The sequence below is a fragment of the Hippoglossus hippoglossus genome, chromosome 9 (genome assembly GCF_009819705.1).
Source record: "Hippoglossus hippoglossus isolate fHipHip1 chromosome 9, fHipHip1.pri, whole genome shotgun sequence".
Classification (NCBI taxonomy): domain Eukaryota; kingdom Metazoa; phylum Chordata; class Actinopteri; order Pleuronectiformes; family Pleuronectidae; genus Hippoglossus; species Hippoglossus hippoglossus.
The window spans coordinates 9,881,139-9,908,954 of NC_047159.1; the positions used below are offsets into that span (position 1 = coordinate 9,881,139).

At 41.7% G+C, this 27,816-nt stretch overlaps 2 protein-coding genes across 3 annotated transcripts in view; one reads left to right on the forward strand and one right to left on the reverse strand.

Moving 5' to 3' along the window:
• Nucleotides 1–27,555, forward strand: fancc (FA complementation group C). Of its 2 annotated transcripts, XM_034595264.1 has the most exons (17): nucleotides 1–156; nucleotides 3,359–3,604; nucleotides 7,430–7,517; nucleotides 7,668–7,762; nucleotides 12,189–12,296; nucleotides 12,634–12,698; nucleotides 12,976–13,140; nucleotides 13,691–13,847; nucleotides 17,225–17,280; nucleotides 17,395–17,494; nucleotides 18,688–18,763; nucleotides 20,518–20,620; nucleotides 22,329–22,503; nucleotides 23,678–23,890; nucleotides 24,592–24,746; nucleotides 24,783–24,802; nucleotides 27,494–27,555. In XM_034595264.1, exons 2-17 carry the CDS (start codon nucleotides 3,404–3,406, stop codon nucleotides 27,538–27,540), a joined length of 1,824 nt encoding a protein of 607 aa, XP_034451155.1. In that variant the 5' UTR covers nucleotides 1–156; nucleotides 3,359–3,403; the 3' UTR covers nucleotides 27,541–27,555. The 2 variants fall into 2 exon arrangements, with proteins under 2 accessions (XP_034451155.1, XP_034451156.1); XM_034595265.1 differs by lacking the exon at nucleotides 27,494–27,555 and having other exon boundaries at nucleotides 24,592–25,718.
• The window catches only part of aopep (aminopeptidase O (putative)), a 70,450-nt gene continuing 68,899 nt past the window's right edge, over nucleotides 26,266–27,816 (reverse strand). Inside the window, exon 18 of the mRNA XM_034595263.1 lies at nucleotides 26,266–26,973. The gene's annotated coding sequence lies outside the window, so the exon portion shown is untranslated. The remainder of the gene's footprint in view (nucleotides 26,974–27,816) is intronic.

The following is a 27,816-nucleotide window of genomic DNA, read 5'->3' on the forward strand; positions in this document are numbered from 1 at the left end:
TCTTCCTCCATACACGGAAGTCCGAGAGAAGAGGGAAGTTCGGTTTGTGTACAAGTCAGATCGAGCACCTTGTTTTCTCGTGTGAAGACACGAAGAATGAACGGATGTAGCTGAGTCCTCCTGCGTGGAGGCTGCAGTTTGACGTCTTGTCCACATGTGAGTCCACGTTTCAGTTCACCGCAGGGATACGACTGTAGAGGGGCTAACATGCTAACAAGCTAACGGCTCAGATAACAGCTCTAGAGAGATGACAGAGACGGAAGTGAGCTGCGTTGATTCAGTCGTAACGTGGCTCCACAGTTTGATCCTGGGGTTGTGTTGTTGTTGTGTAAACACTTCCTCACACACTTCCTCACCATGTGTAGCTGTGGTCAAGCGGAGGAAACACTGGCATCGTGCGGTGTGGTGGAAATGCTGCACTCAAACGCTTCACCTGTGTGTGTGTGTGTGTGTGTGTGTGTGTGTGTGTGTGTGTGTGTGTGTGTGTGTGTGTGTGTGTGTGTGTGTGTGTGTGTGTGTGTGTGTGTGTGTGTGTAAGGTAAACTAGGAGTAATGTACAGGCTTTCTCTCCAATAATCATAGGAAATGTTTTGTTTGTATAGACTAATGCAATTATTTTATCAATTATCAATTTTTTCTAACTCGACAGCAATCACGTGTACACATGCATCCATATATCCAAATATACAACAATCCTCTCATTGGAAATTAATATATGCTCCATTTATTGCTATTACACAAGAAATCTGTGTAATTTCATACGTATACATTTATTTTTGGGGGGTCTTTATTATTATCTATTTTACTCTTACAGTCATTTATTTAGTGAATAGACTATTCATTTACATCGATATTTATTGTGATGCAATGTCTGTTTCTATTTCTACTGGAAGCATTCTCTGTCTTTCTGGCACTACTATTAATCAAATTATTGCAAAGGAATTACATTAATACACACTTGAACAAACGAGTAACACAACCAATACAGATTGATCCACGGGGCCGTTGAATGGTTTCATGCGTGAGGGGATGATGTGAACCACATGCTCTGGCTCTCCTTGATATCACATCTCAACTTAACTACACCCATTGCAGATTTTGGATCAACATGTTAGACACTGTTTTTGACAATCAGTATAATCGAATCAGTAAAGTGTTTTATTGCTCCTGTAGAGACTTGGCAAACCAGTTCCTTACCCCCTTATAAAGGCTGTGACAGATATTCTGTTATCCATCATTATTCTGTCAAGTTGTTATTAATTTAGGAAAATAATAGCATATGATTCACATCTTTTTCTTACTCATTAAACTCTTCAGCAACCCTATTATCCACGTGTTTCTGCTTGCATACAGCAGGTATTTGTTAAGATGTGGCTTCAAGTGAATATGTGATAAGTGTTCAACAGTGGGGCAAAAAATTATGGATAATATAGAAATACATTAAGGCTAAATTAGCTGAAAGACAACTGTTCCTTTTATGTATGTTACTAAGGCAGCCCTTTGATTTAATCCAAGTGACCTTAAATATAATATACTGAAGCATATACTGAAGTAAAATTGGAGAGAGTGATGCTTAAACTGATTTGAATTTACTGAAATAACGTCAACAATCTCATAATTGGAACGGCAAACTTACCCTTACCCAAAGTCCACAAGCTTAGTTTAACAAATCTTCAAAGATAATATTTGACCAGTCACATCTCGTTCCTGCTCCTGAACGTGTTCAGCCAACACGAGAGCTGCTGTCCCGTGTGTTTGTGTGCATGTACATTTTTTTTCTCTGCCTGTGTGACATGGGTTTGCACAAGTTTGTGTAAGAACAGAACCTGTGTATTTAAAGTATTAAGCCGAACTGTCTGTGTGTGATATTATGGGAGAGGCTGTCTGCTACTTAGGTATTCAGCATGCAGCTCTTTTCCACTAATGCCTCACTAAAAACTAAGCCCCCGACACAAGTCAACAAGAAGCGTTTGTTCCTAATTTGGTTGGGCTTTTTTTTCCTCCCCGAAAATGAGTATTTATATATTCACATCAGCGAGCCATAGGGGCTTTCCAGCAGAGATGATGGCAAGACATTAAACAAATCGTGTGTAACGAGGTGATCGTAAAACACAACCCTGTGGTGTCCCACACAGACCTGTCATTATGGCAAAAAACAACAAATACATGTACAGCCACACACCATTCTCAGGCTATATACAGACATGAAACACATCCTCACACACACGCACACTCTTATGATATGCCCCCCCATGTTTTTCTCTATATCATCATAAAAGGTGAAGAATGTACTCTTTATTTCCCAGTAAGCCATCATGAATGTGTGTTTCAGAGGGCTCATATCCTACAGCTTAGCAGTTTAATTGTTAGATTGTGGTAATAAGAGCTTAACTTAACCAGATTAACTCACTTTGCTTCAATTTATTTCACGCTTGTTATTAGTTCCACTTTTCATTGCATTCTCTGCCTGTGCTTTCATAGAGAGTGGTGAATGAAGTGGGCCACACATGCACACATTTAATTGGAGCCCAACAATTACACTGGCGGGCTCATATCGTTAACTCTCGATGGTTTATCCAGATGTATTTGGCAAAAACAAAATGGTTTTATAGGCTGCATTTATATTTTCTTAATTCAGTGTCACAAAAATATAAATAAATAAAGTATGTTTCTGTGTACGCTCAGCCGTTCTCATCAAAACCCACTGTGTTCTTGATGTTTAACAAACTTGTTTCACAGCATTTCTCTCCTCATGAAACATTTATAAAGCTGATTAAAATCCTGCATTGTTTGCATCCATGTTGAGTACATAGCAGACTTCTCCATTTTCTTTGTTAGCACATTATGTACAGAGATATCAAACCAAAGAGGACGCGTTCTTAGAAACTATGGGTCCAGTTAGTAATGGTTCAAAAGTCCACAGTGCACCTTAATTATTTCATTTCAACAAAAGGTCACCTTTTATTACAGGCAAGCAGTAAAACAATTAAAAAGACCTGCTGATATTGTGCATTGAATTAAGTGAAATCAAGTTCACAAAATATTTTCTTTCAATTATCTTTCAAAATTTCATAGAAATACAATACAGCAATTATATAATAGAAAACAAATCGCTAATGGACCCCACCCACCCCATCCCTGGATCCAGGCCACCAATCCCCAAAGAGCATCACTGCAAAACATCCTTGAGGTTAATTTCAACTAAATACCAAGCCCCAGCTGATTCCTTCTCTCCATGGACTTGAGCAAACAATATGAAATGTGGTTGTTTTCTCTCTACAGTCACAAGATAAAAATGACAAAGAACAGATGATAACTGCATAATCCTTGCACTTGTCTCATTGTTTATCTCACCTAGGATCTCTCTTTGCCCCTGAGTAAATTCACCTGGACAAGAGGCCCAATGTCTCTGCTGCAACCAGCCATCCAGCTCCAGCACACGACAGTGCCGCTGCCGAGTGTCCAGGAGGAGATACAGTTCTGGATGGACAAAGCGGTTGCTTGGGGCCAGGCTGACAGTCCAGACACTCAGAGAGACACCAGCCTGCACTTGAGAAGATTAAGCAGTTACCTCCAGGAACTGCTCACACATATCAACAATGCGGTGAGCAGACACCTTGATAAGCTGAGCTCAGGCCTTTACAGCCATTTATTCTGTGAAAGTGCAAGAGAAGGTTGAGAAGATTTATACTCTTGGAAATTCCGATAGACTTAGTTCTACACTATATATCCCAGATACCTGTTTATCTAATGCTCGATATCCAGCATGTTTTACAGACTCAACACCCCTTACCTAATGAAATAAATTAAAACGGCTAATTGCTTACGCTGAGCAGCCAAACAGCCATCTGATTAATGAAGCACTAAGTTAATTCAAACACCAGCGCGTATTGGTGCACACACAGAGTCATGCACACGCTCGCTCTCAGAGCCAGGGCCTGAACAGTAAGCCCAGCGTTGGTAGGCTCCTGCTAACACAGGCTGCTCTGTGCTGTGCAGAGCCTGTGAATGTCTGGCTGGCAGTGCTGCAATGTTGAGTTAGTCAGGTAATAGCCGCAATGGGACCTTCAGTGCTAACCTAATGTATCCCCATATCAGGTCAGCAAATTTGGGAAGGGGGCAGAGGACAGGAGTGGTGCAGAACTGTGAGATTTCAGTGTTGCTGCAGCCATGTCTCACTCCTCCCTCCACCTCGTGCTCCTCTGGACTCGCTGTCTCTCGACTATAAACATTTTCTCCCTCACATTATACTCTCACGGCGTCTTTGCAGGTTTTCATTTGTGACTACACAGTCCATGTGTTTTACTGTAACACAGTCTCAGTGTCTCTGTCTGTTTCACGTTCTACTTTGGACACTATCCATATACTTTTACAGATTGAGGATTGACTGGATGTTATTTTTATCTGTCTGTCTCTGTGTCAGTGTGTTTAGGATAAGAATGGATAGCAAAAAGAATAAAAGGTAATGCGTGATTGGTTTGAAGTTCTTTTTACGAGCAGTGGACTCATAAAACACAACAACATGAAGATACCCTGCTTCGGCTGAGACAGACTGGTTGATACCCAGTTGATACAGATTTGGGTTGCAAATGGCATCAAAAATGACAAACGTGGCAGCACCCATAGTGGCTTTATTGTTGTGCATCTGGAGGAAGTGGAGACACAGCATTACACCACTCCTCCAAGGAGCTGTAAGATGGATGGAGAGTGTGGTGAGTTCTGAAACACACTTGTTTATGTTCTCACCATAGTAACTTCTCTATTTATTGCTTGGGCTACTCTGATTGTGGTTCAGTGACGTCAGGGACAGAAGTGTTTCCTCAAGGTTCTCTCTTCATCATTGGCTATAAACTTGTACCATTTGCCGCCGATGCTAGAACATCAGCAGCCACTTCAGCCTGAGATGTCTGTCCCTAATCAAAACAAGATACACGGTCCCAAAGCTCATTATAATTAGGGACAATGCTGACAAGGCTTTGATGGTGATTTGGCCTCGGTAGTCAGTGATAATTGCTTTCTGTTGTGATGGCTCGTTCTTATGGGCATTCCTGCAGTCACAGAGCATTGTACAGTTCCTATTGTAAATGAACATTCCTTTATGTTTGCATCACTAACACACAATTGCACACGTATACTCACACAGACGAAACGTTTACCATGTGTTGTTGGATTGATCGGAAGGCCGAGTTTGAGGGCTGTGATCCAGGCAGCATTGGCGGTGTTGTGGATGGGGTATTTAGAGAAACTCAACTTGGCTCATTATTCTACTTCCCATTAATGGTGATCTCATCCACTTGTATGAATCAAGTTAGAATCATTGTCTGTCTGATGTTCTTTTTGGAATATATAGGCCTAAAGCTACTTCTCCAATTTCAATAAGTTTTTTCTCTCAAAAGAAACAATAGACTCTTACTAATTTTCACCTCCTCTGATATGGTGCCGGGGAATTGAGGTCCTTCAGATACACGGCCATGATGAATCACGAGTCACTCTCACCTGTCAATCATGATGTTTCACCCTTTTTTATATTTAGATGCAAACTTACTGGTAAAATGTGCAGTTAAACATACATCATCAAAAACTACAGTGAAAAACCGAAACTATCTTTGAGTGAAATTTATTTGACACGCATTTTGACTTGTGTAGTTTGGCCCATGTTCCATACTCTGACATGGAGGAAGCAGGGTTCATGACTTCTAAGGCTGCCAGCCACCAGGGGAGTTCTAGACGCTTTGGCTTCACTTATTGGGAGCTGTCGTGTCGTGCATCTCTATATACAGTCTATGGATCTTAGCAACAGAAGTGAAGATGTTGATGGGTTTATTATCCCAAAGAAAAGACGTAAGACAAAGAACGTTATAAAAGAAGTTATATTTTGACTGCAGTGGCCATGTTTTTCTACATCAAATGAAATGCTGATCCCGGGACACCACAACCTCCACAGTGCTTACTCGGCACAAAAGCCAAATTGTCTCCGGTTTAGCAAAAGCACACTGCTTCAATAACAACCGGCATATGTCCGATTTCTGTTGGTGTTCTCCAGTTAGCTCACAGGTGAAACGTATGATGTAGTCCGTTAATATGGGTGGAATAATGAGTAATACTGTACAGGCCCGTAAACATGATGCAAGTGTGCAGACAAATGCTTGTAAATGTAAGTAATCCCTCACTTTGATGTGTTCCTGTATGTCCAACTGTAGTCATCACATTGTAAAATATAATGGGGTCTGTGTTGATTTATCAAAACCAGGAAAGCAGTCGACTGGAACAGATCAATGTTGTGCACGTGTGTTTTTACCAAGTTTTTTTTACTCTTGTATCGAAAATGATTAAAAAAAGTCTTCATTGCTACTTAAGGCCTTTGTCTTTGTCTCCAAATTGAATTGAATGTTTGTGTTTCTCACAAATATGCTTTGTTTCGTCATATTAAATTAGAAACAACAAATCAGTTGGTTTGGTGTAAGTGCTTAATGTTTTAATTACCATTTGTGTCACTGTCGTCTTAAATTATAAGGGGTTGTGACGCACTCTTGTCTTTTTCACATCAACAAGATCCTTGTTTGCCTGTTTTGGTCATTCATTTTAGTGAGCTGTCTCAAGTGATTCTGAGAAAATCTAATAATTTAAAAAAGTGGTCTGCATCAAAGTTTAGTAAAGTTTTTATAAATGCAGTGCGTGCGTATTATCCTGAAAGCTTTGGGATGTTTTTATTTGGCTGTGAGGTGAAATAAATCACATGGTCTGCTGTTTTGAACCTGATAATCAAAAACACACACAGGTATTCTTAAGCCCTTCCAGGTATAGAACCAGAGCCCTGTTCTCTACACTGTACCTCTCACTACTGACCATAACACAGCAAACAAAGGTTCTACGCATGACTAATGTTCTGTACACCTGTGGATGGGCCTGCTAGTCAACTCAGCACCCTTGTTCATAAACCTGACGTGAGATTATTTTCATATTCTAATGTTTATACAAATGGACTGTATTCATATAGCACTATTCCAGTCTTATCGACCTCCTGAGCCACCGCTGCCCACTTCAGGTTCTCTAGGGTTTTCTACTATATTATGTTAAATCAAGAATTACAAAATCAAGAGGGATAATTAATAAATCCGGAGCTCGGATAATATGAGATAAGGAAGTTTTAAAACAAGTGCTGGAAATAATACAGTGAAAACCTGAGATTCTAAACCAAGAGTCTAGAGTTAGCCTCACTAATCCAAGAGCCTGTATTATTACTTCTCAGACTGAAATGACTAAATCAAGATCAACTGGTGAAAAACACATGTATGTGCCTTCCTCTCTGATCCACTTAAATAAGTGCAAGGTAGCAGGTTCAGAAATGTAAAGATATTCAAGATAAAAAACATGTAGATGGTTAAATCCATTATTTCATGTCTGTGTTTATCTCTGTTCTGTCCCTAAGAGATCCACAACAGAAACCATGAAGCGGCTGCCCGCCCTGGGCCAGCTCCTTGGCCGACTGTGCTGGAACCCTCACGTTACCGCTGATGGTGAGTTTCTGGGCAGCTTTAACTCAGTGATGGATCAGGTCCAGAGTAGCCTCTTAGTTTTGAAGTCAGGATTTCAGAACTCCCAGACAAACAGAAGTAATAATGGTGGTAATGATACTGAGATCATGGTGTGTAATGTGTTGTCTGTAGATACGAGCAGAGGGCTGCTGTTCCAGTGTCTGTGGGGACTGCACTCAGAGAATCCAAGCGATGCTGTGGAAAGAAAAGCCAACCAGTGGATACGGGTATGGACTGGATATTCTCTATCCCTATTAATACAGACCCCAAGGTTAAGTGATTAATGAGCAACAGAGACTCGGGGAAAGAGACTTTTTTTTTTCTTAAATGGGGGATCAAGTTTAAGACTCGACTTCCCATTCGAAGTCACTTCATCTTTGCGCGTATAATTTACAGTGAGCATTATCTGTTAAGCATGTTTAAGTGTAGCAGTTTAAGTTTAAAGAAGCTGGAAATGTATAATGAACATTTAAATCAAGTAATTATAGTTAATGTTTAATCACATGTCTTTTCTCTTATTTTTCCAACTTGATCTGTCTGCTGTTTTTACCCTCATTCGTTCTTGACTGACTCGCCACACAAAATATTTACCAATTACAGATCCTCCCTTTCACAATTTCCCTTTGAGTGCCTTTGGGCTGCTGAAGAGATTTTCTGTCTAATTTACCTTTAAATAGGAGTTCTCTCCAATGGGGACACGGATGATGGATGAGGGAGATTGGGTCTCTGTTAGTCTAAAGCCTTTTGTGCCCAAAACTGTTGAACATATTTTTTAAAGGCAAATTAGAAATGGCTGTTTCACCGCCTCCTGGCACCAGAGAAGGATCAGCCTTTATATTACGGCTGGTTGATCCCACTCGCTGTCTGTTTTCAAGTCGAACACACACACACACACACACACACACACACACACACACACACACACGAGGGAGAGAGAACACAGGGAAGTAAAGATTCGGCAATTTTCAACTTTGAGAGGGTTCACACAGATGGCTTATGATAAACAATGTGGGACCTTCACATTTTTGCCAGATTAACTGTGTGTTTGTATTCCTTTGATTAATTTCTCATCTAATAAAACATCTTGCTAATTAAAACAGTGCCTTGAAAGTAAACCTTGAATTTGCCAGATGGTCTTTGACCCATACGAGGGGAAGTGGAGTGCATGTGTGTGTTGCGGCGTTTGAATCTATGTCTGTGTGCTTTTTATAGGCATGTGTTTTACGTACGCAGTGTTGTATTCCCATATCGGTTTCATGTGCAAAAATGTGGTTCTCGTGGAAGATGGGGTGGTGTGAAGATTTACATTAGACGTTTATAAAGCCTTGATTATGATTAATTTAGAGATTAAAATGAAAATAATAGTTGCAGCCTTTGTTTAACGTCAGTCTGGGTTTGTGTTGTGTTTCCATCACCGTATAGAAGTCATTCATTTTACTTCAGATTGCTCTAAGTTGGGTTCACTGGGGCCACTCGTACTAAAATTGCATGCACGTATTATTTTTTTTACTGCAGGGCACCAGTTGAAAGTGTCCAAAGAGTACAAGTACAATAAACTCCAAACCAACTCTGCAGCCTCCCCTCATTCTCCCTCTCTTCTCCTCCAAACAAGCTTCCACTTCCCACAAATGACAGGAATGGCGGGAAGTGCAAAAAACCCTATTCACCACAGCTCAGCCCGTCTGGGGGAGCAGGGCAGATGTATGGTTTTAGGCCAGAGATGGTCTGTCTCTGTGTCTCTCCCTGCACTGTCCTGGAATGCAGAATGCAGCCTGTTTTCTGTTAGCCCTGTCTGATCTTGCTCCCCAACATTGTTTTCTTGCCGCCGCTATAATAGAGTAAGGGTCTGGTGCTAAGTGGCATCTAAACACTGTGTTTGTTTGGGTCTGTCCATGCGTTCCCATGTGTTTGTGAGTATTCCGGCAAATACATGTGTTTTATAGCTACTGTATATAGTACCATTAGTACCCACATGTATTTTTTCTCCTTAAATTATGAAAGTGCTCAGGGTATTTATCTTTTTCTCCTTCACCCCTCCCTGCTTGCCTCGACTTTCCACATCTGAGTGTTCTCACTGGGTTTGATGAATGCTGGGTACAACCGCATTCTCTAGCTGCAGGCCATGTCAGATAGTCATTAGCTCAATCGCTAGACATCCTGTACCAGAAAAAGGGAGGACCACACAGCGCTGCAGTAAAATGGTATGATCTCTGAGGAGATGACAGATAAGTAGAGCATGAGTGTAATATTAGCGAGCCGGAGGACGGACACTTGATACCTTAATCTTTGACGTGTATCTTTAGTGACTCAAACAGGGTGAGGCACAGGTAGGCCCTGGAGCTGCTGTGGCTGATTTATAGTTTTAAAACATTTTTCTAAACCTTAGGCTCAAACTGGCTGTTATATTCTGTGCTTTAATCTGGAGATGAAAGTGTCTGACACTGTTACACTTCCCCTTCATCTTCTTCTTGGGTGTCGTCCCCTGACTGAATAGAAATATCTTTTATATATATTTTTATATATACTAGGTATCACTACGTAGCTCTCTAAAAATATTAATTGTTTGCATTTCTGTTTCAAGACACTGAACTGTTGACTGAGCCAGGCGAGCTTCTGTCCCCTATTTAACTAAACTAATATATACTGTCAAACTATCCCTTTAGTTACAGGATTGAATTATGTTTAAGATTAATATAATTGTATATGTAAAGTACTATTTATCACCAGCCCTCCTGGAAAAGCAGTATAGAATATAACTGAATGTTAATGAGAGGACAGCTCCATCTAGAATACATTAGTTGTTTGTAAAACTCGTAGTGTATTCTGATGTCACAACATCCAAATATCTGACTCAGATGAATAAAAACAGGTTTGGAAAATGCTGTCAGTCCTAAATTAGGCTTTAAATGTGTTGGGAAAAGGCACATTGTGCTTCTCATAGTGCACCGAGTTTGAGCACAATGGCTTGCAGCTCCATTATTTTGCACGTTCTTTTCGCCTTCTTCTGCACTCGTTTCCCTCATTTTATCCTCCCTCATTTTTGTCTCTGCTGTTTTGACCATTTGAGGCTAAACTTAAGTCTTTCATTGGTTTTGAGAGAATTCAATCATGGCCTAGTAATTGTTAACAGGCACACATCAAACCCAACCAAAGTCTTTTGCCTTGCGCATTTTTCTCCATCCTATGTTTTAATTTTAGATTTATGGAGGGATAATTTCCATGGCAGCAGCTCGTCAAAGCCCCCAAAGCCAGCTTGGTTGCTGTTTTCTCTGAGAGAAAGATGACTTTTGACCTAAAGTATTTGCCATCCATCTATCCATTTGCCCTTAATCCCATTCCTCTGGTGACCACACCCTTCTTTCCTTGCTCCGAATGTAGCCATGGCTGCGTGTTCTCGTCTCCCCTCGCTCTGCCATTTCTTCTAACCAGCCTTTCTTCTCTCTCTCTCTCTCGTCTCTTATCCCCAAGCCCCGATGTGCCTCCTTACAAGGGTGGGATAAGTGTGATTGGTTTTGCATGTACTCAATGTGCAGGGTTTGAGGGTGCTCACATGGTAGTGATTGGGGTTGTTTTGTGAGACTATGTGGAGGGTAAGCATCTTAGCGTGCTGTAGGGCCCGGCCAAAGAAACCACACAGCCCCACCAACAGCGCTGCAGCACCGCTCTGCCTGGGATTCTGCTCTCCCTCACTTCTTCTTGTTTTTTTTTGTCCTCTTTTCCTACATATTCTGCCTCTCTCCATCCCTTTCTCTCCTCGTCTCTCTTGCTGATCCCCTTTTATCTGCAGTTTGAAAGGGATTTGTACTTTTTGGTGTACTTACTTAGTGGTGTGGATGTTTTTCTGTTTTTGGTTCATCATAGCTGTAAAAGCAGATGTGTGTGCTGACGATGTGAGGCCCGGGCTGTTTATGTTGGATCACACTTTCCAGCTTGTACCACTAAATCAACTTATTGTGGTCGAATAGAGATGACTGCTTCTACGGTTTGAATAAATCACTAATCTAAAACTTGCAGGTCTTTGGGTTTTCATCAAGCTTCTGAGCGAAAACCAGAGGAGAAGAATTCTTGTCAAACTAACAGTTTATTAATCACTAGACCATTAAATGTGTTTTTATTTTTTTGTGAGAAAGCTCACATGAAAAGTCAAATAAATCAATTGTGCCTCAAACCGTTTTTTTTCATAGAACATTTTTATTTGTTTAGAAAAATCCTCCCTTTTGTATCTTTACCTTTCTTGGAATCAACGACAGTAATGTTATACCTTACAGTGTGAGTCAAGTGTTCCCACTCTTCGTTCCTTCCCCAGCGTTTCTCACAGATGAGAATCAGCTGAGTTTATTAGTGCGGTTTTATCAGTGTGTGATGAGGCCCCTTCTGAAAAATGCTTGTAAAACACCAAGCCCCTCTCTAACAGAGAATGTTTATTTCTGAAGTCGCTCATATGCTGTCCATACATTCTCATTTACTGGAATGCCTTCTCTTCACTCATGTGGTTCAAATGATATGACGCCAGCAGAGTCATCCTATACTCCGGCAACTAATTAGCTTTGATGTTATGGATCCTGGGCTTTGGGCAGATTCAAATCGTATCCCCTGTTCTAGACACAAACGGAAAGTGCCGTTAATCCGTTGCACTGTGTGTTGCTCCCACAGAAAGTGTTGTGTCAGCTTTCTACAGAAGAAGATGATGCTGCGGCGCAGAAATTAATGAAGCGTATGGGTGTACCACCAAAAGAGTACCATCTCAAAGTCCTGACAAAGGTATTCTCTTCATCTGAATCTCTCCTACATTGATAATATACTGTATGCAAGTATGATGGCATTGTTCCTCTGTCAGTATTGCACTGCTGAATAAGCTTGGAAAGGAAAACACATGAACTTCAGTTTGTGCACAGCAGAGTTCTTTGGTGTTATGTGTATTGTTATGTGTATTGTTCTGTGATTATGTTGAGTGTTTTCATTGTGGTGGATTGTATTGTGTGTCATTGTTTTGTTGTAGCTGTCTGTCTAATGTATACTGTATTCCACATGATCAATTTCCAAAAGGACCAAATTAACATCTATCTATACTGTGTATGTGCTTTTTCCTGCATTTCAGATGGTGGCAGTGCTGCAGGAAAACATTGGAAAGAGCTGTAGTTCTCCGGGCAACATAAATCAGAGGTACAGCACTGGAGAGTCCAGGGCTGCAACTAAGGATTATATATCCAACTGATTAATCTGCTTATTAGTTTCTTGTCTTTTTCTTTAGTCTAGTAAATGTCAAGAAATTTCGCACAAATAAGTATTATAGTTTCAAAGATCCCAGGGTGTTGTCTTCATATAGTTAAGGATTCCTATATTCTGTATCTTTGATAATATTTTGATCATGTTAAATGAGAATAATTACTGTGGATAAAGATTTGAGTAAACATTGTTGTAAATGAATGACTGTGTCCAGGTGTTCATGTGACAGCATCCTGGCTACATCCGAGGCGTGTGTCCCTCTGGTCTCTTGTCCGGAGGCCGCCCCTCTCATTGGTGCACTGCTACAGCGTCCAGCGACTTGTGTCAGAGCAGCTCTGAGTGAAGACTTCCTGGAGGCACTGAGCTCTGCCTTCTCCAGGTAGAATAACATAAAGAGACTCCGGTCTGGAGCCCCGTTTAGAGCAGAGCTGTGTCTGAAATCACTTCTTCTTCACAGTATCATATAGTGCACTTCATTTGCAGTCCTCAAATTCTGAGTGTAAAATTTATGCAACATTTGGCGTCTTGAAACGTTCCCACAATGGAATGAAAAATGGTATGCACTCTACTTTCTGCTGACAGTCCCACAATGCAGTGTGTTGTATTTTACAGATGTGAAAACTACAGTTGTGCGACTCTACAGCTGTCAAATTATGCTGCAAAAATTATAACTCATAAACGTCCAAAATCTAAATTTACTGCTCACAATAGACTAAAGTGTTGAGTGTTTGATTTATAGAGAGCAGTGAGTGAGTGATGAGGGGAGGGATCTCAGACACAGCTCATGACTGATCTCAGACACAGCTCATGACTGACTGTATTTTCTAAAAAGTAGTTCCCAAACATTATATTTAATATGTGGATGGAATACATCCAGTCATATGTGATGATATATATTTATCAGTGATGTTTTTTTGTTTTTTTTACAGTAAGGTCTTGTCATTGGAGGATCAGGCTGTCGTCTCTCTGTGGATTCACAGTCTGTCCAGCCTGGAAGAGGCCGTGCTCAGTCTGCTGGAGTCTGTTCTGAGCAACACGGGGTCAACACCACAGAGGATGGTGCAGCACGTGTCACAGTCTCTGCTGGTGGGTATTTTGGTTTCTGGACAGGGGCAACTTTAAGGATAAGGGCATTTGAGTCATGGATATGATTGTATTCTCCAAAATGTATATTCTGTTTTTAGTTTGTGTTAAATCGGAAGCTAGTCTAGTTGTTGTCAGCTTTGTTATCGATTAAGCTTTGCTGATTATTGTCACAATCTCCCCATAAAAACCCTCATAAAGCTCACATCTTCAATCTTTCATTTAATAGTCCAAATGCCCAAAGATATTTAGTTTACAATGATATAAAACAAACACCAGCATAAAAGCCCATGGAACTCAGAGTAGAAATCTCATGATAAACCTCATTTACCTCCATGAACAACTATCTTGGCAGAATCTCTCAAACTATTATTGGAAGGAAGTATTTCATAACAGCTAAGTCAAGAGGCTGAAGTAAACGTGTTTGGCTGAATTCGCCTGATGCACGAGTGTCTAATTTATCATCTGTGAAACTGTTGAGATGCTGTGAAATGTGTAGAATGTTGTGCCTTTGTTCTGTGAACCTTTCGGCAATTTTACTGCTGCGTGAACTGGCATCATTTAAGACCGTTGATAAATTAGGGACATATTGCTGCTGTTAAAATGGGTTTGTTATGTACATAGTTTGACTCATCTGCCCCGAGTTAGAGTCTCACATCAGAACTCGCTGCACGCTCCATGTGGGTTCAGCTCCAATTTGAACAGCTTTGTCAACTGTGAAACCGAACAGTTTGAATATGAGGCCTGCTCATTTCGATGTCATCTAATATGGACTTGTACTGTTTTCATATGCTCCGTTCTTGGAAACATTCCATGACTTTTTTTCCGGCGGGTCTTTATTGACTGTTTTTGCCTGGCTAACTCGCACTATTTGGCTTTGCTCTGCGTGCATCGCACATCGTTTGGCGAGCATTAAACCGCTTCTCACATCATTTGGCTCGGGCTACACAGACTCCACTGTGCACGGTTAAGTACCGAACCCTCCGTCACTTGAGTCTAATGCCGCTCCGCACTTCATTTAACTGAAGATCATGGCCAGTTCAAAGTCAGAAGTGAGTTTTGATTTAATGATTGTTATGACTAGTTATTGCAGATGATGTCTTTACTACAATGCACAGCAAAGCAATCGGTTGCTAACAAGGGCAGCTTTATATCCCATATTATCCTGGAACATGTTTTACAAATTAGTGCAGGTCCTGCGATAATTAAGAATAACAATAAAATAATTAAATGTGTCGCTGAAACTCAGACTAAACTCTGAAATTAGATACAACAATGTTTACTCAAATCTTTCTCCGCAGTAATTATTCACAGAGTAGACGTGACATAAAATCAGAGTAGATTAATGTACATAGACGGGCTTTCTACAAACTGTTTGTGCCAAATGTCTGTGCCCAGCAATAAAACACCTTGTGTGCACAGCTATAAATGGCATCCTGTTTACTTAAGTTACTGATTACAAGTAGGAAACGAGGTATTTTGCCTCACGTTAACTTGGGTCAAGTTTGTCAGTTGTGTCACTCCCGTTGTCCCAGAGTGATGGTCCACTTGAGCTGTGTACACAACAGGCCGGCGACGCACGCTGTCTTAGTTTAGGAACTCTTCTCAAAACTTTACGAGATCGGAATACACTGTTAAATGAATGACTAACGCTCAGTCTACAGGAATATGCCGGCCTATTGATTGCACTTGATTCCCTCGTCTTGAGTTTGTAAGAGCTACTATGTTGGTAAGACAAGTTCTGTAAGCAATCAAACTAATTATAGAAACTGTTTACTTCTCTGTCCCGTCATGGATCTACTTGTTTATCCTCTTGTCCTTCTTTGATTGACCTCTGTTTTTATCACCTTTTATAGTTCACACGCACATGTATGCATACAAACCCTCTCCACACACGCACGCCTTCAGTCACCAATGCTTTTGTTTATGATGTTACATCTGGTGTATTGTATTCTTGGTAAAGAGTTTGCGCAGCTTTCGTTAAGGTTTCACTTAGCCTTCAGGTTTCTTGGGATGTCAGATGTGCGTTTTCATGCGAGTCGCTGTTGCAATATACATGCGTTGAAGAGGAAAAACGAAACGGGGAGCGTCTGAGCCGACTCCTCACCTCCCTTTCACTCACTTGTTTAAACTGCAATCAAAAATGGGAAACGTGAAATTAGGCTCACATTCCTCGTTTTGGCTGGTCCCACCCCTGTGCGATCCAGTGAGAGAGAGAGACGCAGGCCCAATAACAATAAATACTCACTTCCTGGGCCCGACTGCCAAAAACAGGATGTTTGTTGTATGCTGTAATTGACCCTCCTTGAAGTGTTAGTGGTAAGGTATGGAGGAGGACGCTAAAAATCCCCACATGTTTTCACTAGGGGGAATCATGACAGTGCGCAACACACGGTGCTGGCGTGCAACGCACACATGCAGATGCCCACTGACATATGTATATGAACGATATGCCAACGCATTGCTTATGCCCATCCAAACAGTGACATGATTTGTTTGATTAATTCCACTTTTCTAGCCGGGGAGGAGAAAAAAGAAACAAACATGTCAAAATTTAGTATAAAAGTGTTTGCTTCGTTTGTTGGGACATTGTAATGACACCATTTAAACACTGGGTGGGGTTGTTTGTTCGTACTGTGACTGTAATTGGTCTGGAACCCTGGCACAAAGTCAGTTGTGCAGTTACATGTGTACGTAAACTGAAGTGAAAACACTCTTTCTTTATATAACCAGGCTGTAGCTTATATATATACACCAGGATCGTATTATTGTAAAATACCACTTTTAACTAGTCACACCAGTGGCAGCTTTTCAATTCACTGTGAGCTAATGAAATAAATAGACAAGCTCGCTCATGTCTGATTCTGTCTCCAGACTACGTGCTCTCCTCCTATGTGAGAGTGTGGATGGGGGGGAAGAATTGCAAAGGGAGAATAATTAGGGAGTCGAAGAAATAAAAAAAAAAAAGAAAGGGAGAGGGAGGCAGACATGAACAGTTCAGCTGTTAAATGTTTGCACTTGGGTATTTTAGAATGTGTTAAATCTGAAACACATGATGAGTGTACATTCGGAGAAGATGAGAGAGTGAGTGTGTGTGGGGCTCGGTGAAGGAAGGACTGACACGGTGGTAAACTGAGCGGCTCACCGGGGGACGCGTGAGAACAGGGACACACTGAGGCACTGGAGGTTTGTGCACAATGCAATAGTGACACCCGGTGGTGTTGTGTGTTTTGAGTAAATACATTTTCTCTTTAAGTAGCTAAAATGTGATCCGTCTCATCTTATGGTTATTTATAATCTTTTTCTGGATTTTTTGTTTGTATCTGTGCAGCAGTGTCACTTTATACAGTTTTAATTGTTCTGTTTCTTGTGTGTTTCAGCCTAAAGCCTGTGCACAGCACTGCTCAATATTTTTAGTTGTAAATGACATCTTCAGGTGAGTGCTCGTGTGTCATTCGCAGGGTGTTGTTTTGCAAATTTTGTTATGATGGAGTACACCATGTTTATTCATGTATGATTGTGTGTGTTTGTGTGTGTTTGTGTCTGGCAGGTCGACCCTTAAACAATCTGAAGGAAACAACTCTGTCAATTCTCTTATCCAAACATTCACCAGCTGTTTTCTGAGGGAACTGGCCCTGCTGCAGCCTCAGGTAGGATCCATAAGTGTGAAGCACATAGGTTTTTAGGAAGACTGCAAATGAATCTGCCCCTAACTGATTAATCCTTTGGAAATTGAAGTATAAGACAATTAAATAATAGCCATTACATAGGAAGTGAACATATTAAAATTCATTCAACCCCTCAGTTGATTATCATGAAGACAAACCAAAAACTCTTCTTGTCATCATTACCTACATTAAGGGCAGCTTATGTGATAAAAGTCAAACCATTGAAGTAAAGTGTACAACCAGCAGACACATGACACCGCATCTAACTTTACTTCATGGCTTTTAATTTGTCACGTAACACTTTTATCCTTAATGTGTCAACGGCTTTGTGGCCCAGGTCATAGTGACTTTCAACTTTAAATTTTAAACCTAATCTTCCTGAGCACTTAGTGTCAAAGAAGATAAGACTTCACCTGCTGTAACACATTCTCAAGTTTAAAACTTATAAATGACTGATTCTTATCCACCATGTTCTCTGGAAGTGAATGAAAAGCTGCATTTCTGTTGGAGGCTTTGCTGCACTCACACATGATTCCTCTCACTTAACATTTGATGACTCCTCAAACTCCCACATCGTTATCACTTCCTTTTCATCCGAGAGCTCCCTGCTCACACTACACACACACACACCATGGTTCACACCTCTGACGAGCAGACAGTAAATTGACTATTTGTTATAACTCTGTATAAATAAAACACCTTTGATTACTCTGACGGATCACGCTTTACTTTTTAAGTTTTGCTAAAACTCTCCCACAGCTTTTTTCAGACATATCCGTCCATCAACACTTCCTGTGTAACTGTAGGGAATTATCTGACACCCACATGTCAGCCATTACTGTCAAAAGTCGTGAAAACAGATATGTCATCACGCAGGTTTGATGCTTTACCTGCCAAAGGGCTTTGTGAATTCAGCTCAACTTCTTATCACCTCTATTACCCAGTAGATGGCAGTGCTGCAGTGTGTTTACAGTAGTCTCAGGTTTAAATAGCTGTAGTCACACTGCACTAAACACTTCCCATTACACGCTACATTACACATTAGCACCTACTGTATCACCGTTACACAGCCTCCCATTCAAAATGTCATTTTTCAGCCTTTCAGAGCACAGTGATGTATGACTTCAAGGCGAGTGTGATTTACATTTAAAAGATTGTGCTTTGTGTTGTTTCAGAAGTGCGTGTCGCTGAAGGCTTTCTTCCCACAGTCACCTCAGGGTGTGCTGGTTCCTCTGTTGACCCTGCCGTCAGGTCAGTGTGCACATACAATCGTGTGTGTGTGTGTGTGTGTGTGTGTGTGTGTGTGTGTGTGTGTGTGTGTGTGTGTGTGTGTGTGTGTGTGTGTGTGTGTGTGTGTGTGTGTGTGTGTGTGTGTGTGTGTGTGTGTGTGTGTGTGTACTCTGACACAAAACCCTTTATTGTGAGTCAGGATGTATTCAGGTATTCTTTAACAGTGTATAACAGTCCTGCTGCAGAGTGAATGGACTCTTGTGTGTCTTGTTCTCACTAATCAATAATAGTTAGTTAACAACTTAGCTGAGCGTTTTATGTCTTTTCTAAAAGGTGACATGATGCAGGAAGGAAGTGAAGGTGACACCTTCTCAAAATGAGTTTTTAATCGGACATATTTACAGCCGTTGTATCATTTTAGGTATTTATTGTGAAATAATCATTGATCGTGTTACACAGACACACAATTGCACCTTATTCTTCTCATTAAGAAGAATCCGTGTTATCCATATTGAATATGTATTACCAGTGTTTACATATGGGAATCTTTACCACTTAAGACATGCACAGTAGGTGAGTGCAGGGGCACAGTGGAGCAGTGCTTATCAGTGTGTGCCCAGACTGGCCCCCGAGCAGAAGTGATTTACATGAATAGAGCCATTTAGGGACACACTGGAACCAAGCCAGAACCCTGAGTTAATTATTACTGTGTGTGTATGTGTGTGTGCGTGCGTGTGTGTGTGTCACTGGAGACTGAATGGAAATTGTGCTTTGAAAAGTAGACAATTTGAGCTTTTTATCATGATTCGTGTTCCCACTGAAAAAGGTTTAAATTTGGACTCAGCCTTGCATTGTTAAAGCAGTCGGCAGGAACGATCTGGATCCAGATAAGAAGGGTCTGAAATGTTTGTTGGTTAGTTTGTTGGTGAGTTATGTGTTTATTTTAGTGCAAAATATGGTTTGTGCAAGCAAAGTAATTTTTTGGCAGAACAATGTGGAATGTGACAAACACCACTTTGGTCTTTTTAAAGCAGGTAAAAATAACATCTGGAAAACAAACAAGTAGATGCAGAAACAGGCGTCTATCTAGTTCTGAGAAATACTTGTGTCTGATATATGGGAACTTGTCCATTAAAGTGATTTCAGATGTCAAAGGTTCTTGTGTGTTATAGTATTCTTCATCTTAGCAGAAGAATTACGAAACATTATTTTAATCTCGACTGAACTACACACACTCATAAATATCAGATCCTTTAAACATGCCCAACTGTTTTCATCAAGATCCATGAATTATTCTCTGAGAAATCAATAAAAACGTTGAAAAACACTCTGGATCGGCCCCTTGATCCAGATCCACACTAAAATTAACATGTCCTTCTTTTGGTTACCCCCCCCCCCCCCCCCCCCCCCCCACCCCCCCACCCCACCCCTCCACAAAATTACAAAGAAACTGGTAAAGTAGTTTTTACGTAATCCTGCTAAATGAAACCACAAACGCAGATGAAAACATAACCTCCTTGGCGCAGGTCAATAACCAATAATGAAAAGAATTGTTGCAGCTCTTGTGTAAAGAGTTGTTGTGTAATGATGAGTTTCATGCTGGAACTAGTTCTTCACCCAATCTACTCAATCTTCTTCTTGGAAACAAAGCAAATACATGTATCTTTCATCATGTTGAACTATTCCTTTCTTAAACGTTGACCAATTAGCTTGCTATGAATTTTATGAATGCCATTTGACAATCATTGTGTCTGTGTGTGAATTTGCTCTTGCAGAGATGCCTCAGGAGGCTTGGAGACATCACCTGAACTGGCTCTGCAGCTCATTACAGAGACTGACAGAGGAGGAAGAGGAGGGAGACGGCAGCAGCAGCACCAGGTTAGAGGGAGAAAAGCTTGTAGAGAGAATGTGTTGATGTGCATCTGCTACCACCACCTCAGCAAATGCTTGCGTGGTGTTTTTATTTCCATTAGCTGTTGTTAAGGGGGTGGTTAGTCAGATATTTTCCTCTTGCATCACAGCAGAGAGGTCTTGGTGCACTGCATGGCTCCTCCAAGTACTCATTAGAGGCTGTTAGCTTGGGAATGGGAGCTGTGGTGTGAACAAGTGTTGGAAAGCCCAACGAGAGTGAGAAAAGGAATGCAGAAGAAGAACCGGAGAAGCAGGGCCAAAGTGGACAGAGGAAAACTAAACCACGGTGGAGAGAAAAGCAAGAGAGTGAGAGTTGGACGGACTTAGAGAAAAAGAGGAAAGAAGATGCGGATGAAAAGCAGACAGGAGTTGATGTCCTCGAGATGGAGACAGCTGACTCGATACCCTCCAGCTGCGGTTTTTAACAGGGCCCATTATCCCCACCACCGCCGCCACTCCTCTCCGGAGCTCCATGAAAATTTCCCAAAACATTGTTCCGAGCCAGCGGTGGGAAAGTAGTCTGTTGTGTTGCTCCGAGCGAAGATGCAGCTGCCAGGGCCCTGCAGAGGGGTGCTGCTGGTTGTGTCTGGGAGCCAAGGGGAAAGAGGGGAGATGAGGTGGAGAGCTCTAATGGTGGTATTAGGGAAATCTGAGAGAGGGAGAGATCTTTATCACTCCTCTAAGTTAGAGTCTCACTGTTGCAGCTGTGTAGCTCAGTTTCACTGTCTCTTTCAAATCTTTGTCCATTTTATTCCCAGTTCTTAGTTTTTAATTTGAGACCAGGGAGGTCGAAATCACAAAGTCTGAGAAAATATTTAGCTTGAAAATCTGGACTCATCCGTTCTTACTCTGTCTTGTCATTTCAGCTCTAGTCACGTCCTTCCTTTTTCTATCCTGCCTCCTGTACCCCCCCCCCCCCCCCCCTTACATATTTCTATCAGGACTGCAGTCCACATCTCGGAATATTGAATAAATAGATAATAATAATAATAGTGTATGGTCATAAATTTAAATCATCATGGATTTTAAAGAGATTGTATTCAGAGCAAATCCTTCTGTCAGTTGGGAGCTATAAAAGCATGAAACTTAGCATCAGTTTTCATTTATTTATTTTTTTCTTTTTCTGAGGAAATATCAACTGTTGAAAGATCCAATCGTGGCTCCGCATGATGTCACAACTGGGAAGGAATAAGGATTGTCATATCTATCGCTGGATCAGATCTGTTTAATAAAACGCTGTCTGGCAAGAAAGAGAGAGCTTTTAAAGGGTCTATTGGTTTTATCAAAACTTTGGGGGAAAACGCTTGATTTGTTTCATAGACAAATAAATGTGTCCCAATGTAAATCTGTATTAAAATACCTCCCTGACAATTATCTGCTGTGTTTTACAACTGTAGCAGCTGGAAGAGGGGAAAGTTTTGCTTATTCACACGTTTAACTTGGAAAAAGTGAGGATGAGGTGTGTTGGGAGCCAGGCCGTTTAGCAGCTAAATTAGACCACCCAAATCACCAGGGTTTATAGATATTAAAACCTGTTTATAGCACTGTGAGCCCCGTAAACATGGGCCTGCCCCAGTGTGGTGCTGCGTTTGCAAGCCGTCATTACAAACTGAAGGGGGAAAAATCTGAATAATGTCTTGAACAAGAAAAAAAAAATTCTCCTCCTGTCCTGTAGGGGGCACCAGAAGGTGTTCGAGGCCTGGTTCCTGCTGGTTCAGTGTGCTCACTGGGTGCAGGTGAGTGTCCAACTTCTGGGGACAAACGGGCTCGAGGACCGTGGCCCCCTCTTGTGGCTGCTGACCTTCTACCACCACCCCACCAACAGGGGGCACCACAGAGATCTACAGCTGGTAAGATTGTGCGGAAACTAAATTCTCCTTTTTTCCCCTTCTTCTTCTTTGTTTTTTATCTTTAGTTCTGCTACTTCAGTGGCTTTTGGTATCAGTTGGTCAAGCTGCCATCTTGATCCTGACGAAAAGATCCCAGCAAGTATTGATTACCATGAAATTTGGTAAAGGTGTGTGTGTGTGTGTGTGTGTGTGTGTGTGTGTGTGTGTGTGTGTGTGTGTGTGTGTGTGTGTGTGTGTGTGTGTGTGTGTGTGTGTGTGTGTGTGTGTGTGTGTGTGTGTGGACCATTTAGAGTCTGCACAGAAGAGATCAAGGAGTGTAACCACATTATTTTTATAGCATCGAATAATGAATTAAAACCGACTCTTGAACATACATCAGTGTAATAATAACTACCTGGTGGTGTCATGTCATCCATTCTCATATATATCTGTATATTCTACTGTATAAACAGCCTCACTGAGCAGCTAGCTTGGCCGTAGACTCTCTAATTTGGAAACTGTTCAAAATGTGACTTATTATCTCACTAAGTCTGCAGCTGTTTGCATTAGCAAGGTTTGGTTATGAAGACGCTCTCTGTATTCCTCCTCAGAGAATGGTTCCATGTGGCTGGAGGAAGCCGTGGCTCTGCTCTATACTCTCACAGATATCTCCTGCAGTAGAGCCGGTATCGCGGCTCCGCAGAGCAACATTGTGGATGCTCTGTTATTTGCTCACAGCAGGTGTGTCGTCGCCGAAAGCCACAGAAGAAAAACAAAGAGGGAAACACATTAAAGAATAAATTATGGATGACCCCTGTCTGAGCCGGAGAGGGTGAGACAGTGGCGGAGGGAGACAGGGAGACAGATGAGAGAGGGGAGCCGGGTGAAGAGGGTGATGTAGTATTGATTTCTCAGTGAGTGTCTGGCCAGCTGGCCTGAGTTTCATCTCTCTGTCTCCTGTTTGTCCGCATGCTCTCATAACCCCGGGAGACTCACTTTCTCCGCCACCATCTCTCCAATTACGACCTTACGTTCAACTCGCACTGGGTCGTCTCTGTTCATCATTTGTGAATTACTAATCTATTGATTTCCATCTGCAGGAAGGCTACTTAAAGCAATGCTTCTTCATTCCAGCGTGGCCTATAAATAAACATCCGTCAGCTGACCTGTGATGCATCATGCTGTCTGTTTCCAGGTACAGGCCAGAGAAGCGTGGGACCACCTCCACGCCCTCTTCTCGGCCTCCGCCCATCCACCTCCTGGTGACCGCCAGCAGCTGTTGGTCGCTCTGCTGTCGCCACGACCTCAGCAGCCATCCCTGTCTCCGTTACTGATCCTCAGCCTCTTACTCAACTTTGCTGTTTTTTCCCAACAACCGCTGAGCTGCTCGACACAGGTTTTACACACGGTGAGGAAACAACCTGTTGTGTTGTTTTTAAAATGCTAAATTCAAAGTAGAGTGGCCCAACAGTCCCCTTATTAAACCTCATTTAAAATCACCAGATCCTGATTTTTATCTGGATCCGCTCCAAATTTGACATAAATCAGTTTCCTAAACATGCCTGATTTTTTTTTTTATCTAGGTCCATGAACTATTCTCTGAGAAATAAGAAAATGTTCAGAAATGCCACATCACAACATTTTTAACAAAAGGAAAAATTCCTGGATCTGCCCCGATCCAGATCAGCACCAAACTTTAATGAGAGCTTTCCTGACACATATCACATCTTTTCCCAACGTTTCATGGTAATCTGTCTAGAAATGTATGCATAGTTTCTTACAAATACACAAACGTAGATGAAAACATAACCTCCTTGTCAGATGTAATAACTGTACTCCCACACTGGATGAATAGTAGATATTATTCAGGCTTTGATTATTAGTGGTTATTATGTGGTTTTTACATAGTTGATTTGATCCTGAATCTGAAATCATGAAATACACACGAAGCATGACATCAATTTCTGGAAATGTGTGTGTGTGTGTGTGTGTGTGTGTGTGTGTGTGTGTGTGTGTGTGTGTGTGTGTGTGTGTGTGTGTGTGTGTGTGTGTGTGTGTGTGTGTGTGTGTGTGTGTGTGTGTGTGTGTGTGTGTGTGTGTGTGGTCCAGGTGGTGCGTCGGTCTGGTCTGGTGGAAGAAGCAGCGTGTGCTCTCCGCTCACTGGAGCTCAGGCTAAATGCAGGAAGCTGCTCATCAAGCGACGCTACCAGAGTTCACCTCAGGATCGAGGCACTTCAGAACACACTAACACATATGCAGGCAGCATGAAGCCCTGCTGAGAGCCAAGCACACACACACACACACACACACTCTGAAGGAGGTTAGAGTGCATAGCAACACACACACACACACATTAATACAAACAACCACACAGCAGCGAGTTCCTCCTCAGCTCAGGGTTTTTTCAGGGCACGTCTGCAGAATGACAAATAGCCTCACTCTTGTGTAGATTTGCTTGGGACAATGACAAGAATGTGTCAAAACACAGCACAGCAAGGACAGATTATGTGGAGAGAGGCTGCAATTATATGCGCACACACACACACACACACACACACACACTCACACACTACAACTACAAGGCCCACAAGGACATTTGAGGAGTGACAGATCACACTGCAAAGAAGCAGCAGCGGGTACAGCGTGTCAGAGTCCTCCCACTCATGTAATTGTCTCACAAAATAAATCCTTCACGCCACACACACACACACACACTTCAAGGCGTTCATGTCTGAAGGAAACTGACACCAAATGCCACTTACCTTTGTGCCAAAATGTGTTAAATATGAAAGACATTACAGTGCAGAGTATATGATAAACTGTTAATAATGAAAAGTAAATCCGCTTATTTTTCTATGTACATTTTCTGGTGTTTTCATTTATTATAAAAACTGTCTGTGCCATTTAAAATAAATACACATTTAATCTACTTCTATTGAAGTACACTACTCCTGATTATGCTTCTACATAACTACTTCATAATGTTGTTTATACCGTCAATGGTTTAGGGCGACAACTGATAATCGTCTCCACAGCTGATTAATCTGTCGATTTGTTCTACCAGAGCGGAAAGTATTTTATTTACTCAAAGAAAGGCAGTAAATTCTCTCATGTGAGAACCTGCTGATTTTGGTACATGTTGTACTTTGCGATGAGGTCATATGATTTGAGTGGTTTTGTAATATTTGTTCTTGAAATTAAAAAATTATCTCAAGTTGGGAGTTATTACCAGAGCTCCTCATAAGCGTTGTTCCTTTCTTTTGACTAACCCTCCACTGTCCTCAATGTTAAGACATATTTTACTAATTCATCTACATGAGATCGGTACATAAGAGGTCACTTAATGTAATGTGACAGACTTTGGATCCCCTCATCGATGGAGTGGACTCCAACAGGGTTAGTGATAAACTCATAAATCCAAAGTGATGCCATCATCTGTCTAGAACAGAAAGATATAGATCTGTTCTATGAATGATTATTGATCAGTGTTATAGTCAAATTTGAAACTGATTAGATTCTAGTGGTCAAAGGTGAAGGTAAACATGACCTCACTCAAAAAAGCCAAACACTTGCTACCTTTAATTACATTTCTTTATAAAACCTTCACGACATGTGGTGATACTAGTTTATAAAAGCATTAAACAAGCAGTGTTTGATTCAGTGATAAACATGTAGGTGTGTATGAAATGAGATTGTAGATATTTGAACCTTTGCAAATAAAATCAGTCAGAAATCTTCAACTTTTACTCCTTCAGAGACGGAATGAGCTTAAAAAGTCACAGGTTCAAGAAAACAATTTTTTATTTCAACATGAATGTATAAAAAAACTCACTTGACATCACGCAGGGAAAAGATCTTGGCATCATTATATTTACACAGCAGTTACAGAACCGTCACATGGACGTATAGAAAACGTCCTGAGCCTTGTCAAGTGTATATTTTCCAGTGTCGTTACAGACCAGAGTGATGTGAAGTCATGTGTTATGTATGAAAACATTATTCACCTGGAAGGTTTTCCAGTCTAAACTCCAGAACCAGATCGTGGCTGTAGACTAAACAGACATGAATTCACACCTACACACAGACTCACACACACACACACACAGAAACTAGCTGAGACGCAGCTGCTGAGGTCGGGGGTGCAGTATCTTTATGAAAAATCTCTTCTCACATGTTCGGTCGTTCGGAGCAGATTGAAATGTGGAGCTTCTCTCTTACCGCAGAAATAACGGAGGCAACAACAGTGTATCTCACTACACACAGCCTGTCCCGTCCCTGGTCCACACAGACCATCCCCTTTAGACTTGAATGAACAGAACTGCTGTTCTCTAAACATCGCCAGTTGGCCTCGGCCGCGGAGTAAGAGCGCGGCCTTCTGGTGTTCACGCTGCTCGGCGTCTCTGCGGCGTCTCCTCTCCTGCCGGGGGAAAGGAGGTGAGCTCTGGACCCTCGTGAGCCAGACTCCTGTCATCTCCGTCTGTGGTCGGCAACCTGGAAGAGAAAGATACAGATTGGAGCATTGCAGAACATTTGGTACAAGCCCCTGGCTGCGTGTTCGTTTTCAACCTGATGTAAAGAAAAACACTGATTAGTGTGTGAGTTCAATCCAAAAAGATGTTGAAGGACCAAAGACACAGAAGTCAACAGATACTGTTGTCTGTAGTTCTGTCGGACCTGGGCCAGTGTTGTCTGTAGTTCTGTCGGACCCGGGCCAGTGTTGTCTGTAGTTCTGTCGGACCCGGACCAGTGTTGTCTGTAGTTCTGTCGGACCTGGGCAAGTGTTGTCCGTAGTTCTGTCGGACCCGGACCAGTGTTGTCTGTGGTTCTGTCGGACCCGGGCCAGTGTTGTCTGTGGTTCGCTGGTGAGGGGACTGGACTCCTGTTCCTGCTGAACTGAGCCAGTGGTATTAGGACTGATAATCAGCTCAGTAGGCACAGGAGGCCGAGTCCAGATCCTTCTCATCGAGCACTGGTCGGCCATGATCGACCCATTGTCTTCTTTTTCTTACAGTGTCTGTAATGAAGTGCCATCGTGAGGCAGCTCTGCCAAACCCGTAAGGAACCTCGACACTGTAGCTGCACTGAGGCTGTGGGTGGTGAACGGTGTGGAGCTATCAAAATGATTCTTACATTGTTGGAGTAAAAACAAAATTAAAAAAAAGGGTTTCAAGACTATTTTAGGATTTTGATCTTAAAAATCTAGATATAAATCCATCAGCATCACATTCCACAACCTTCTTAAGACCACACCCCCACATGCTGCACGAGTTTACATAGAGGAAGCTGCATATACAATGGAGTCTCATGCAGCAGCTTCACATGGTCAAAGTGTGG